Raw genomic sequence first — 14,113 nt, forward strand, 5'->3', positions numbered from 1 at the left:
GTCACTGTGGTTAGTTGGACTAGATTGATCTCTGGGTAGCAGAGGCTCTTGACCATCTCTGGGACAGATTCCTTAATACCCTAGTCGCTCTCCATTTCTAAAAGTCTGTCTGCTTTAAGTAAGATCTCGTTTTCAATGCAGAATTTCTTGTCTCCCGTTGGCAGGAAGGCAGGAGGGCCTGCAGTGGGGAAGTGGCATTTGCATTCTCTCCACGTGGTCTGCTTTGAGGCAGTGCCCTTCTTGCCTCTTCCAGGCTCTAGCTTGTCAGGAGTGCTAGGGAAGGGAGAGGGAGAGAGGAAAAGACCTCTGTCCCCTCACTGGCCCCTATTGGAGTCTCCTGCTAGTTGATAAGATCACCTGGCCCCAATTGCCCACAAGTGACAGGCACCAAAACGCTTCCTCTGTGAGTTCTTTGGAAGGCCTGGTGGGACCTTCCCAGAGTGTACAATGTCTTCCAGCCCTCCTGGGCATCCACTCCTGGCAGAGCACCTCGCCCTCTCTTGCTCTTGGAAGTCACATGCCTGGCAGTCAACGCTTTTGGGCGAGGTGCTGGCGAGATGGTACAAACCCCTGTTCTCCCTTGCTGCCCTCTTCGGGCCAGGGGAAGCGCACACCTTGCCGGGGGTGCAGACTTCTTGGTAGCCGCTGCCTTTCCTCTGCAGCCGTTCCTCCCTGGTTGTCCCGGCTCCTGCTCAGCTCTGCTGAGGGTGGGCCAGTCCCCAGGGCTGCCATCACTTCCGACCAGCTGGCCACAAATTTGAAGGTCCTCACAACCACCCTCAGGCTTGATAATTCCTGGGAATGACTCAGAATTCAGGAAAGTGCTCTATTCATCACTGCAGTTGCATTACAGTGAAAGGATACAAATTAGAACTAGCCAAAGGGCGAGACTCAGGACAAAGTAGGAAGGTTCCGAACACAAAGCTCCCGTCATCCTCAGGGACATAAGTATTGCCTAATATGCACGGAGTACTGCCAAGTAGGGGAGCTCATCCGAGCCTTTGGTACCCAGAGGTATTTACTGGGGCTCCATCACATGCTGCGAGCATGGCTGCCGTTAAGCGATACAGCCACACAGCCTGTCCCAAAGCTTCATCGTAAATCACGTTGTTAGACTGTCCAATGACCAAAGCCTCCAAGCAGACAAATCACTCCTGTCAGGCAGGACATGCCAGGGACCTCCAAGCAGGCAAGGGCAAAAGCCAGAGCTCTCTTTGGCTGAAGTTTAATTCTTCACTATGCAATCCACAATTACAGCTATTCTTGCTTTTTATTATTTTTTAAATCAGGTTCATTATTATTAATTTATTTAGCAAAGCGTTGTTGGCTGTCCCCAAAAATGTAGTGTGATGCATAATTGCATCAGCTTTGTGCCCTATAATTTTTTAAGACCCATATGTTTTGTAATTTACATGTGAATTTTCCCTATATTTTGTGCTACTGCTTTTATTTACTCCCTGCCTTCCCGCCCCATTTGCATCTATAGGGCACTTTGTTGTAAACGCTGAACTCTTTTGCCCTAGGAAGTGGGGACTCGTGGGGAAGGATGGGGACTGGTGGGGAACCCATCTTTTGCTGTCTAGATGGGTTAAGGTGGAAGTGGGACGCAGCAGCAAATTGGTGGTGGTCACACGTGATGGCTTTGTGACCTAGTCTCATTGCCTTGGAATTAGAGCTAAAAGGGTAGGCTAGACTTTTCTGTTGTTTTTAGTTTTGAAAAAAAGAACTTTTCTTGTTGTTGTTGTTTTTTAACAGCTTTTCACCTCACCACCTCAGTTTCTGAATGGACACCACAACTTACCTTTTTGTTTTTTAAAATACATTTTTCCACTCCAGGTTCAGCAGGAGACTGTCTGAATTTCAATACCATGCTAATAGCCGTCCACACAGATCAATGATTGACTAGGTTGGGGGTGTTTTTTCCTGTGAGACTAAGTCTTCTTTCTTTATTAAATTCTCTGTAGAAAGAATAACGGAGTTTAAAGAACTATCTCCTTAGGCCTGGCATGAGCTTTTGGAATTAACTCCCATTTCTATTATGTTTTTAGCTTCTTACCGGTGGAGTTTTGGCCCATCACAGATTCATAAGGTGGGGTTGATGGGCCCGTGTTCCGACTCCGGTGTTCCCTTCTGCAGTGAATCAGAGGTGATACAGACAGAGGCACAAGCTAGGGCAGCGGTTCCCCAGCTTGGGGTTCCAAAGAAAAATAAAGATTCCAAAAATTATCTGGAGGCTGATTTAGATAGCTGTTGCTAATGTTTCTCTTTCCCTTATTTATCCTGATTCGAATGGAAATGGCTTTCTCAATTTTGTTTTACTAAATTCCCAAACCCACGGCAGCCCCTTGTCACTCCTCCAGCCACTCATGCCTGTTCCACACAGGACCGTTCAGGAGAGGTGTTAGGAGCGTCAGGTGTCTGACTGTGGGACCTGATGAATGGGCTACAGCATCTCCTTCGCGCTCAGGCCTCCTTGTGTTCAAGCTGGGTGGCATTCACCCAGGATTGATCAATGAGGAATTTGTCTGACACGGAGCAATGAAGACTTGGTCATGGACCGATTTGGGTTCATCACCAGTATTTGGGAACCACTGGGCTTCTTTTTTGAAATAGCTCATTCTTAATGATTTATAGGTCTTTTCCTCTTATGAATGAATTTTAGGATCATTAAATTCCTGGAGATGAGGAAACCTGAAGTGACCTGGCATTTGTTGGACCATTTTTTGTGTCCCTTTGCTCTCTTATTTCTGAAGTGTAGGCAGGAAGAGGTTTGATTACTCATATAATATCAAGGACTTGAGAAAGAATTTACCTACTTACTTAACAGATAGGTGCAGGGCAAATGTACATTAATGAACAAGGCAGGTTCAGTCCCTGGCTTCATGAAACTTGCATTCTGGAGTTAGAAAGAATTTGAGAAATTAATTATTGTAGTTGTCTACCAATGAAAGAACACTATGAAGAAGTACATTCTACAATGAGAGGATATTAGAAGATGTTTCCATCTAAGCCAAGTGGGAGGAGATAGCTAGGCTGGGACCGCAGTGCTGCCATCCCAGGAAGAGGGAATGGCGTGTGCAGAGAGCCTGAGCCTGGAAAGAGCATGGTGAGTTTTTTGTGGCTGGAGTATAGACAGCTTGGGGAAAGGACACGAAACTAAAGCCAGAGTGCTAGACTGGGGCCGTGTTGAGTAGGGTCTTAAAGGCCACATTGTAGATTTTAATATTATCCTAAGAATACTGTAAAGCCATTGAGGGGTTTTTAACAGGGTAGTGATACAATCAGATTTAAAAAATTATTCTGGCTGCTGTGTGGGGCACTAAAGGTTATATTAAGGTATTTTAGTCGTCTAGGAAATGATGCTAACTTGGATTTAGATGATCGTAGGAAAGAGGCAGAAATATGGGCCATTTGAGACAGTTTCCCACTTTTTCATGGCATGGCGCATACAAAAGAAATTTTTAAAAATATCATGCTGGGGTACATATAGGCAAGGATGACCCAAGTACTGAGGAGAATTCAAATCTTGGCATAGCTGTAATCCATCGGCCTGATGTAGAAACTCTGATTTGGGAGATGGGTGTTTGGGAAACAGGAGAGAATAAAGTCTAGGATGAATCCCAGGGTTTTGGTTTAAGCTGCTGGCTTGATGGAAGTGCTTATGAGATTTAGAACACTGGAGAGGAGGTGGGAAAGATGATGGGTCCAGTCGTGTATAAGCTGAGTTCGGGGTGTCCTTAAGTCACTCACATGGGATATTGAGTAGACAGGTATGTGAGCCTGAAGGAGAGAAAAAATTAAGCTATCTAGAAGGTGGTAGCTAAAATAAACTAGGGAAAGGCCATAGGACCAAGGCTTCTGGAATTTCCATGTTTAAAAGTCAACTAGAGGAGGGTGAGCTAGCAAAGGAGATTGGGAATTAGAATTCCACAAATGTCGAAGATGATTCTAGAGTAACGAAAGTCAAGGGAAGAGAATGTTTAAGAAGGAGGGAGAATTCTTCTGAGAGGACAAGTTAGATGAGGACTGAAAATTTTCGATTCGGTTTAGTGAGATGGATGTCATTGGTGTGACATTGGCGCCGCTACACTGGAGGCCCGTGAAGAAGCCGGATTGCAGCCTCCGGGTTGTAAGGAGTGAATAGGGGGTTGGAGAGTGAAAGCAGTGACATGATGGCCCTGCTGAGAATTTCACCTGTGACGGGCAGGTGGAAGAGCAGGGGCTAGCTGTGGGGTTGAGGGAAGATGCAGTAAAGGCAGAGAGCTGGTGGAATAGGAGAGGGAAGAGATAGAGTATAAGGTGGCTGAGGAGGGAAGGGGCACAGAGGACTTAGGAGGGCCACAGCCATTGGCAGACAGCTCCCGGCTGATGGCTCTGTCTTCTCTGTGACGTAAGAGCTATGGCTTTTTTTTTTTTTTTTTTGAGTTTGCAAAGATAGACTACTTTAGAGGCAGATAAGTTTGACATAGTCATTGTGGAATAGCTGTGTTTGTCCGGGGAGCCAATGATGGCAGATTGATACAGTGAAAGGATAGAGCAGCAGGGAGCTTAGTGAGTCTGGGAGTGATTTAAATAACGAACTATGGACTCTTAAGGTGGATTTGGAAAGATGTGAAGGCAGGAGGGGAATGAGGAGGGGTGAGAAAAAAGGAGAAGCAAGAGACCTACAGGACCTAAGAAGAAATCGTTGAGTAAACAAGCTGGAACAACGGGAAAGTCATGATCAGAGTGGATGTTTTCATTCTTTGCTTACGTATTCAATAGAACCTAAACCTTTGCCTGTAGAGGTAGTGTTCCTTCTACCTGGGAACAGCTGAGCTGGTGTGTTTAAGGAGATTTTACCCAATGTCTGCTGAGTTGTCTTTTGTTACTTCTGTAATACTGGCTGTTTAATGTTGGGTTTAGAATGGTAAAACATGCTCATGTTTGCTTTGGAGACTATATATAGATGAAAGGTTTTTAGTTTTTGTTTTAAAGAACTGTATTTTTGCTATCTCACGATATCCTGCAATCCTTATGATGCACCCAAACAAGCAGAGCTTTCTTAGCAGGATCTGTTAGGATGGTTGTGCTAGGAGAGGTGCAGAGATATTTCAGCAAGAACGAAGATGTGATTAGGAAGGTGAGTTAGGTTGGGTTTGTGGTAAGGTCCATGGTGAGAATGTAAGAACTAGTGGGGATATAGAATGGAAGGGAAGAAGGTCACTGGATGGATGAAGAAATGAAGGAAAGAGAACCTGACATGTTGGCCACACAGCTGGACATGAAATCCCATGGTTATGGCTGGAACTGAGGTGAAGAAGGTTTCACTGAGGGGAGAGGTTACTGCACACGGGTGATGACAGTGATGGGGCAGGTGGAGGGTAGTATTGGACAGCATGGACCTTGGGGGAACAGGGTTCTGTTGTTTTTTTCTTTTTTAGGTGGTAAGGAATGATGGTCTGGAACTTGGTAAAAGCAAGAGCTCCTTTCCCCTGCTCCAGACCGTGAGAATTAGGGATGGCTAGTGCAGGCAGTAGTGCAGTGATTCTCTTTCTGTGTGGTCCCTAGACCCGCAGCATCAGATTACCTGGGAGCTTATTGGAAATACACATTCTCTGGCCCCTGTGCAGACCTACGGAATCAAAAACTCTGTGGTGGGCTCAGCGTCTGTTTTGACCAGTCCTCCAGGTGACTCTAAAGTTTGAGCAGCACTTTTGATTGCGTGATTGGGTGAGCGGAGGAAGTCATCACTTCACTCCATGAGAACTCTGATGGGTTTTCACCTGGTCGGTTTTGGAGGCAGGGAGAGCGCTGGCCTCTGTGGACATAGATCTTGACTCTTGTGGTCTCCAGTGGTGTCAGGTTGAGAGTAATAGTCTCAGAGCACATTGCAGAAGTTTGGTCTTTGCTTGGACCTAGGAGTTTGCTATTAGTTTCAGCAGCTACTACAAGGAATAGTTAATACTACTGTAGTTTTCTTTGCTAGGGTTTTAAAAACATGATTGCAATATGCAAATTTTATTTATTTAAAAGCTTTTATAAACATTTCCCATCATAAAAATGAATTGTTATTATAAGAAATAGTTACTTGCAAGTCAGGATTTCTTTTTCCTTAAGCACTGGGATGGATTAAATGTTATTTCAGAGAGATTCATTCATCCTAATCGCCCTATCCAGAATAACAGGTATGCCATTATTGCAAAATTGAGGAGGAAAGAGATTTGATTGAAATAACTGTAAAATTGTTGCAAAAAACAAAGGAGAAGGTTAACTCTAGGATGCGTGAATATGTGTGATAAAGATTTGTGGAGGAGGAATAATTGGAGCTGCGTGGAAGGAGCCTCAGTGGGGAGGCATACCCATACTTAGTAGCTGTGATTCTTGTCTCAGTTCAGTGTTTGGCCCCAGACCCGGAATTTAGGGTGCAGCTGGCCTTGTACAGGCCCATAAAGGGAAAGAGGAAACCCTAGCAGCCCCTGCAGTCTTGGTGGCAGGCTAGGATCATGAAAAGAGCTGTGAATTGGAGATGAGGAGACTTATGCACGAGTCCAGACGGATTCAATCAAAATGTGTTGCATGCATGACTTCAACAAATATTTGCACACCTCGTTTGTGCCAAGACACTTTTTATAGGCAAGGAAATCGAGGCTCAGAAGTTTGATGACTTCCCTCAAATCAAAGGTAATGAAGCAGCTGGAATTGAATCCAGGTCTCTTAAGTCTGAAACAGGCTACCCGCCATGTAAGTGTGGTGGCTTGGTTTCCAGTGCTCCCAAGACGGGCCTCTTGTCACTTTCCCTCTCCCTCTGAAAACAACAAAAAAAGCTTCTGAAATATTTGTCTAGTAAATCTGTGTGCTGGTTCGTCATCTATCTTAAACCCCTGTCAACAGATGATTCATTATTCAACATTTTAGCAGGCACCGACTTCAGTGGGACAGATCCTTGAGGAAAGGAATGGCTCTTGGTCAGAACACCTAAGACCCTGGTCAGGTTTGATTAGTTGTCCCAGCTGCCCTGTTCACTCTGTCCCAGCTCTGAGCCATCACATATTGGTATCTTAGGTTGCTGACTCCTTTTCAGAACACTTAACTGTTTAGTTTGCATGTGAAGCATTGTTTGACTGAAAAAATTAAGACTCATAAAGAACTTTGAAATGTTGCTGCCTCACTCTGGATACAATTTGTGCTAGATTAATTTAGTGTAACTGATCAGAGCTCTGATGAATTCTGTGAGCTGCCAATCTTAAATCAGTGAAGAAATTGGGCTGGTTTTATTTCCCCAAAGAGAATATTTGGAGAGGGGACTGGAGGGAAGTTGAAGAAAATCAGAATGCGGTTGTGCAGTGGCTTTCCAGTTCCCTGAGATAGTGTTTCCTAGATGATACTCTTACTGATGAAGAGTTCCTTCTTTCCCTGTCTCCTCACTCCATGCTTCCTTCCCAGCTCTCTCTCTCTCCTTCTCTAGGGAAACTTTTTCTTTTTTGGGGGGGGGGGCCATGCCACTCGGCTTGCAGGATCTTAGTTCCCTGACCAGGGATCAAACCCGGGCCCCCACAGTGAAAGCACCAAGTCCTAACCACGGAATTCCCTAGGGAAAAAGCTTTTGATTGTTGCTTCAGTTTTGCTGTTGAGGGACTTAGTCTTGGGATGGTAATGCCTGTGAATCAGAATTCTAGAGCATTAATCCATTTCTTACCATTTAGGGTTCTGTTTCATTCAAACAAACTATGTAATGGACTTTTCATATTGGCGTTTGATTAGATTCTGAAGGGTCAATTCAAGCTGTTGCAGGGCCTGGGGCCCACATTTTATAGCAAGACTTGTTTCAGTTTTGAATGATTTGGTACTCGTGCTAAAACCATTCAAGACTGATTCCAAAAACACCCAAACTGGCAACGCATTTGTTCCATTTTGTTTTCAGCATGCCTGATATTTTTTTAGGGTTTGGAATTGGGGGATAGGACCAACCCAGAAAGGAATCGCAGCAGTGGGAGAAAGGCTGTCGGACTGTTAGCAGAGAGAGTGTTTCAGCCTGAGTGATTAGCAGTATTTGGCCATGAGGAAGAGGCCTCTAAAAATAACTGGTGAACAGAGCTTGCAGTCAGGTCCAATTTCAGTTCTAGAGGCCTTGCCCGAGGAGCCGTTGGCCAGTCCACAGCTCCGGTAACGCAGGGCCTGTGGTGTGCCTGATACCTGCTCATAGGGCTTTGGTTTTTTTTCTTCCATATATATTATTAATGGATTGAAGAAATCAAAATGGCAGAAGGTAAAGGTATATTTTTATTGTTTGGGTTAAAAGTGACTTGGGATCTAGCCGACAATTTTTAGCTTGGTTTTCAATTGTGCGCTGTTCAAATATTTTTGGCTAAGTGCTTTGACTGCATCTTCTACGTTTTCTATTTTGAACTTATGGAGACCTCGATGTTTCAGAATAGTTTAATTTTTCATGGACTAATCTGTCTGTAATATGAATATTAAGTTTTAGTGTCTTAACTTAGAGTATCTTTTATTGTATCGTACTACCAGAGACCACATTTTACAAACTTCAGAAAAATGAACATGTGGTCTGTCTTGGTCTTAGACGTTAATTACAGTGAGCTTAAAGAATTGTGTGCATTCAGATCTCATGTAAAGTTATAGGAAATTTAAGGGCTTTATAAGTCCCTTCTTGTATTAATGAGCACACTTAGTTGGCTCAAGCAGAGACTTACCATATGTGGAAATGGACCTAATTTTTGTGAAGCAGGCGATAAATGCAAAGAAAAGACATTGGGATTTTATTTTGTTTTTTAAATCAAATCATTAACCTTCAAGCGTTCTTTAATGATGTGTTGATTTACATTTTTGTATGTGTTTGTTTTTGCTTTTCTTTGTAAGTTAAGATTGTCTTTTCATTTAATTGAAGGCAAGCTATATTGGCTCATTATATTGAAAATGTATTTAAGAAAAATAAAATAGACATATTAAAGACTGCTTCCAACTCTCAGCTGCCTGAGCAGCCGCTGGAAGGATTCTATTATTAGTATAGAGAATATGAGTATCTCTGCTTTGAACACTGTTTTAAATAAATGGTTAGAATGGCTTACTTGACTTTTCTGGTAAAGTGGCTCATGGAGCCGTGAAGAAGAATATGAGATATCTATCGGACTTTTAGTTCTTTTAGAAGGCATTTCTCCTCTTCTGCATGGATTGCTTAACGGACATAGTGAGGCAAAGTCAGCTGTTACTTCTGACCCACTTTTAACAGTTCATGGCTCCTAAAGGGTGACATTTTGTAATGTAGAAAAATAATCAGTTTGATGAATTGCTTTTATGTTTTTTTAAAACTTTAAATGAGTAGAATTTGTGTATAAATATGAAATCACCAGCATAATGCTTACCAAATCTCATAAATGGTTATTTGTAATTCACTTAGTTGTATTTCCAGTTAAGTAACTGACTAGCGCTCAGGAGCTGGGGGTGCATCTTCTATTTTCCCTTTTCTAACCAAATAAATAAAATTTCCGATTGTCCCTAGCCCAGTCTTCATTTTGGGGAGACTCATTCCATTGATCACCATGGTAATTTTCTGTGTTTGGTAGTATGTGAGAGCGTTTTCTGATTTGATGGGTCAGTGTGGGAAAAAAATGAATCACATAGTTCTTGCCATATTCTTAACCCTCATTAAAAAAAATCTTTTTGATTAATCCCTGGGGCTATAGGTTGACTATGGAGCCAGAAATGAAATGAAAATTCTTAGATTTATTCTGATTTTAGAAAAGAGGGACAACTACTAGATGTTCTTCCAGAATATGTTTGGAACACAGTACTGGTTTCAGGTGTGCTTGGGGCGTTTTAAACTCTCTCGAAGGGTTTATCTTACTCTGCTTTTTTCAGTTTAGTTGGACAGAAACTGATCTGCCCTATGGGACTAGGTACACCATATTTACAAAGTGACATATCAAGAGTGTGCTATTTAGTGTCAATTAAAAAGTTTCCCCTAGAAAAGATGTCTCAAGAAAGACTCCTTTCTATAATTTACTGTTTTGTTCCTTTATGGAATTGGTAAATATTAATAGTAAAAAGATTAATACTACTGGAGTAACACCTCATTTATTTGACATTATAAAGGGATGGATAAAATAATGCTAATTATTTCATGTTCTAGCTAAGTAACATTTACTCTTTTTTTTTTAACATTTACCTTTTAAGCGATAAATCCATTTAATAAAAAAATAATTTGCATGAAAATCTTTCCAAAATTTATTGTACATTTCTTGCATTCTTAAACAGTTTTAAAACAATAGTTTAATGACAGAATAAATATGATATCATTATTACCTTGTACTAAAGATTATTTTAATAGTTAAGGACTATAAGTTTAATACTTAAGGACTAGTCAGGGTTGCCAGTGAGCATCAATCATAAATGGCCTCCTGCCACTCTTCAGGTTCTTGTGTCTACTCGTGCTGTATTCAAACATTTTATAGGCCTGCCCTCCATCAGCACTTGTTGCTTTAACTCCTTTGGGTGAGGCTGTCTCTAAAGTCTATTCTTTAGTTTTGTGCAGTGAGTTAGGAAACTTGATTGAAGTTGTTAGCATGATGTCTAAAATAAATGTGAATAGATTCTAGATAAAGGTGTATTCTTTACTGTCTTTGGCTTTCTCTCTCTTTACCCTCCTAATCCCTTCTCTCTGTTTTGGTATATGCATTTATATAATTTTTTTTAAAACTCATTTCCACTTTTTACTTATATTTGGTGTTGCAGGTTAATAACTTAGACGAGTATTACGAATTAACTTGGATAAATGATAGTTTCCTTTTGAGAATCTCAGGAATTTTCCCCCTCTGTTTCTGCTTTAAGAAAGAGATAGGGGGCTTCCCTGGTGGCGCAGTGGTTGAGAATCTGCCTGCCAATGCAGGGGACACGGGTTCGAGCCCTGGTCTGGGAGGATCCTACATGCTGCAGAGCAACTGGGCCCGTGAGCCACAACTACTGAGCCTGCGCGTCTGGAGCCTGTGCTCCGCAACAAGAGAGGCCGCGGCAGTGAGAGGCCCGCGCACCGCGATGAAGAGTGGCCCCCACTCGCCGCAACTAGAGAAAGCCCTCGCACAGAAACGAAGACCCAACACAGCCAAAAATAAATAAATAAATAAGGGAAATTTTAAAAAAGAAAAAAAAAAAAAGAAAGAGATAGAAATGGAGAAAGAATTGGACTTGGAATTCAAATTATTATTTTGTTTTATTAGCTATTTCTTTATAAGCTTATTTCAAATAGCATCGTCTGAGGTGTACTTTTATTGAGGTACACATTTTGAAAACTTAATTATTGAGTAAAAAACTGAGTCATGTCTGGCACATATGTGCTGAATAAAATACATTAAATGAATGAATAAAATGTTGAACTATATTTATTTGGCCTTATTATTTTCTAGTTAATCAGGGACAGTACAAGAGACTGGTATCAGTTACAAAATGTCCAAGAGGAGATAAGACAAGAACCCAGTTTTCCTGCCATTTTAGCACTTATTTTAAATAGAAAGTTTAAGTTTGATTCTTAGATAATAAGTAGCCAAGGGAGGAACATCCTTAGTCACTATTACAGTTCCATACTTAGAAGGCATTCTTCTTTTTATAGTTAGTATTCTATACAAATGGGTAATGTGCATATATTGGTTTGTTGTATAGAAATAAAGGTTTTTTTTAAATACAGTCTTAAAAAATGTCTTCATGTTTGTAGAAGTTCAATAAATTAAACACACAACACTGTTACTGAATCTGTGGTGCTCCCCTTCCCACAGAAGCTATTTCTTTTCTTTTTAAAAATTATAGTGGTGCTTTATTTTATATTGTTCTTCGTATAACTTCTATCCTTAAGACACATAAAATTTTGGAAATCATCATTTTCCCTCACCAGCATTGCAGAAATTTTCACCCAGTCTCCACTCCGGTGACTATGTTCAGATAATAAAACAGTGGAGCTTATTTTAAGTGGATTTAATAAGTAACATTGTGATCTGTGCCCAGCAGGTATTTTTTTAAATGTATAAGTTATATTTTTATATAGCCAGCTTTTAAGAGACTTTTAATAGATCATGTGAGGAAAAAGAAAAAAGAAACAAATTAGATGGCCGGATGTTATTTGGTAAAGCGTACTTTTGTAAATTCACCATGTGATTATTTATAAATCTGGCCCTTACTGATGGGTCTGTTAATATTTAAAGAACACTAGAAAAGGAGATTGACTTTTTCTTTAAGAAGGAATTTTGTTTGATTTAGTTAATCAATTTATATACTTAAATATAGATATATAAATAAATATGTGTATGTTTGAGTGTGTATATCCACAAGCATAACGTACACACTCTAAGACTGATTCAGTTTTTATGACCCCTTTTGAAAAGTTGATCTAGTGGTTGGTTTAAAAAATCTGTATATCTTTTTAACAAGAAGAATTGATAGCATGTTGTTGATTTAAGCCACTGGAAAATTACTACCAGTATTCCCTAATTAGAACTGGATTTAGGAATCAGGAAGCAGGTTGTAGATGAGAGCTAGTGAGGTATCTGAAATCATGTAATTTGGCCCATTCATATTTCATATGGAGCAAGGAATTCAGGACCATAGAAGTCAGGGCTTATTCCTGGCTTGACCCACCTTATGCTGGTGGCTTTGGGTGAACCATTGCATCTTTTTTCTATAAAACAGAGATGATTATTCCTGTCCTTACCCCTAGTGTTGTAGTGGACACTTGGAAATATTTGGGGGTGTTTTTGTTTGTCATAATCACTGGGAGCTGCTTACCTGTGGGACCAGAGGAAAGCAGGAATGCCAGCTGCCCTGCAGTGTGAGGAACAGTCACACAGGATGAAGAATTGTCCTGTTTAAACCCAGAAACACCCTCTTGAGAAACACTGAGGGGACCCTTGTGAGAATCGCGTGCACGTAGAGGAGGTAACGTGCTCCAGCAACAGAAGATAGCATCCTACTTTCCTACTTGCTTGATAAATTTTTCCTTTTCCCAAAGGGCATGTTGAGATATGACATATTCTTCTAATTTGTTTATTAATATTTAATATTTATCGTATTCCTTTTTAAGAGAAATTTGAGTTTTATGGTCCTTTTAAGGACAGTGTTGACCATTTTCTCTTAGTATGACTTGACTATCATTATTTTTGTTTATTTTTGGCTGTACGAGTATTTCCAGAAGAGTATAACATATATTAAACATATCAAATGTTTGATATATGACACTTCTGGTGGACAGCACTTTACAAAACTGTATCCTACGTCGAGACCAATTACGAAAACCTTTCCCTTTTTCCCTGGGTCCCAGTGGACCTTGTGGAGGAGGACTGAATTGCACTGTTTGGCTTCTCTTCTTCCCTGACCTCTGTTTCCTATAAATAGTTTCCTTCCTTCATCTCTGTCTCTCTGGCTAAGAATATGAAGCGTTTTGGGGGGAGCTTCTTCTATGGGAGTTACGGTTTTCAAGATTCTACAGAAACTAAATGCGACAGAAAAAAAAGGCTTTGGCTACATTTATGATCTCTTTAAGTTGTTGATATGCTCTGAACTTTGAAGGAGGTTATATTTAGGTTGTTTAGATAAAGAACTTGGAAGGAATACACATACCAATTTTTATTTTAAAAAAATCACGAACCCATTAGTAGTTTATTTCTTTAGTTACTTAGAAGTTAGGGTCATACATATGTGGTATTGAGGCTAAGCATAGTCTTTTCCATTTTTAAAATCTTTATTTTGTGTAACATGATTTAAGAATTTAAGTGAAAACTATTGATAGTTTTGAAGTGATTTACCATTGGAAGTACTCTCAAATTCCTGGAGAAATATTTCAGTGAAAAGAGGTTCAATAAAGTGTTTTCTTCTTATATAATGACATTGTCCGTCTGTTTTATTTTTTTAACAGAGGCAAAGCATGGAGGACACAAGAATGGGAGGAAAGGAGGACTTTCTGGAAGTTCGTTTTTCACGTGGTTTATGGTCATTGCATTGCTCGGAGTCTGGACATCGGTAGCTGTGGTCTGGTTTGATCTTGTTGATTACGAGGAAGTGCTAGGTAAGGATTTTCATATTGTTTCTTATTGGTACTGTCAATTCTGTAGCCTCTCAGTGGTTCTCAGTAGGG

General features: G+C 40.7%; 1 protein-coding gene across 7 annotated transcripts in view; it reads left to right on the plus strand.

The window, feature by feature from the left end:
* ASPH (aspartate beta-hydroxylase) overlaps positions 1–14,113 on the plus strand; it is a 268,977-nt gene that overhangs the window by 22,810 nt on the left and 232,054 nt on the right. For 6 of the 7 annotated variants that reach the window (XM_057532092.1, XM_057532093.1, XM_057532090.1 and 3 more), the window contains exon 2: positions 13,895–14,044. In XM_057532092.1, coding sequence (XP_057388075.1) covers positions 13,895–14,044 — 150 coding nt within the window. Of the gene's footprint in view, positions 1–8,114; positions 8,249–13,894; positions 14,045–14,113 lie in introns of those variants that run through there. The other variant, XM_057532094.1, reaches the window with a different exon arrangement.

Source organism: Balaenoptera acutorostrata, chromosome 17, assembly GCF_949987535.1.
Source record: "Balaenoptera acutorostrata chromosome 17, mBalAcu1.1, whole genome shotgun sequence".
NCBI lineage: Eukaryota > Metazoa > Chordata > Mammalia > Artiodactyla > Balaenopteridae > Balaenoptera > Balaenoptera acutorostrata.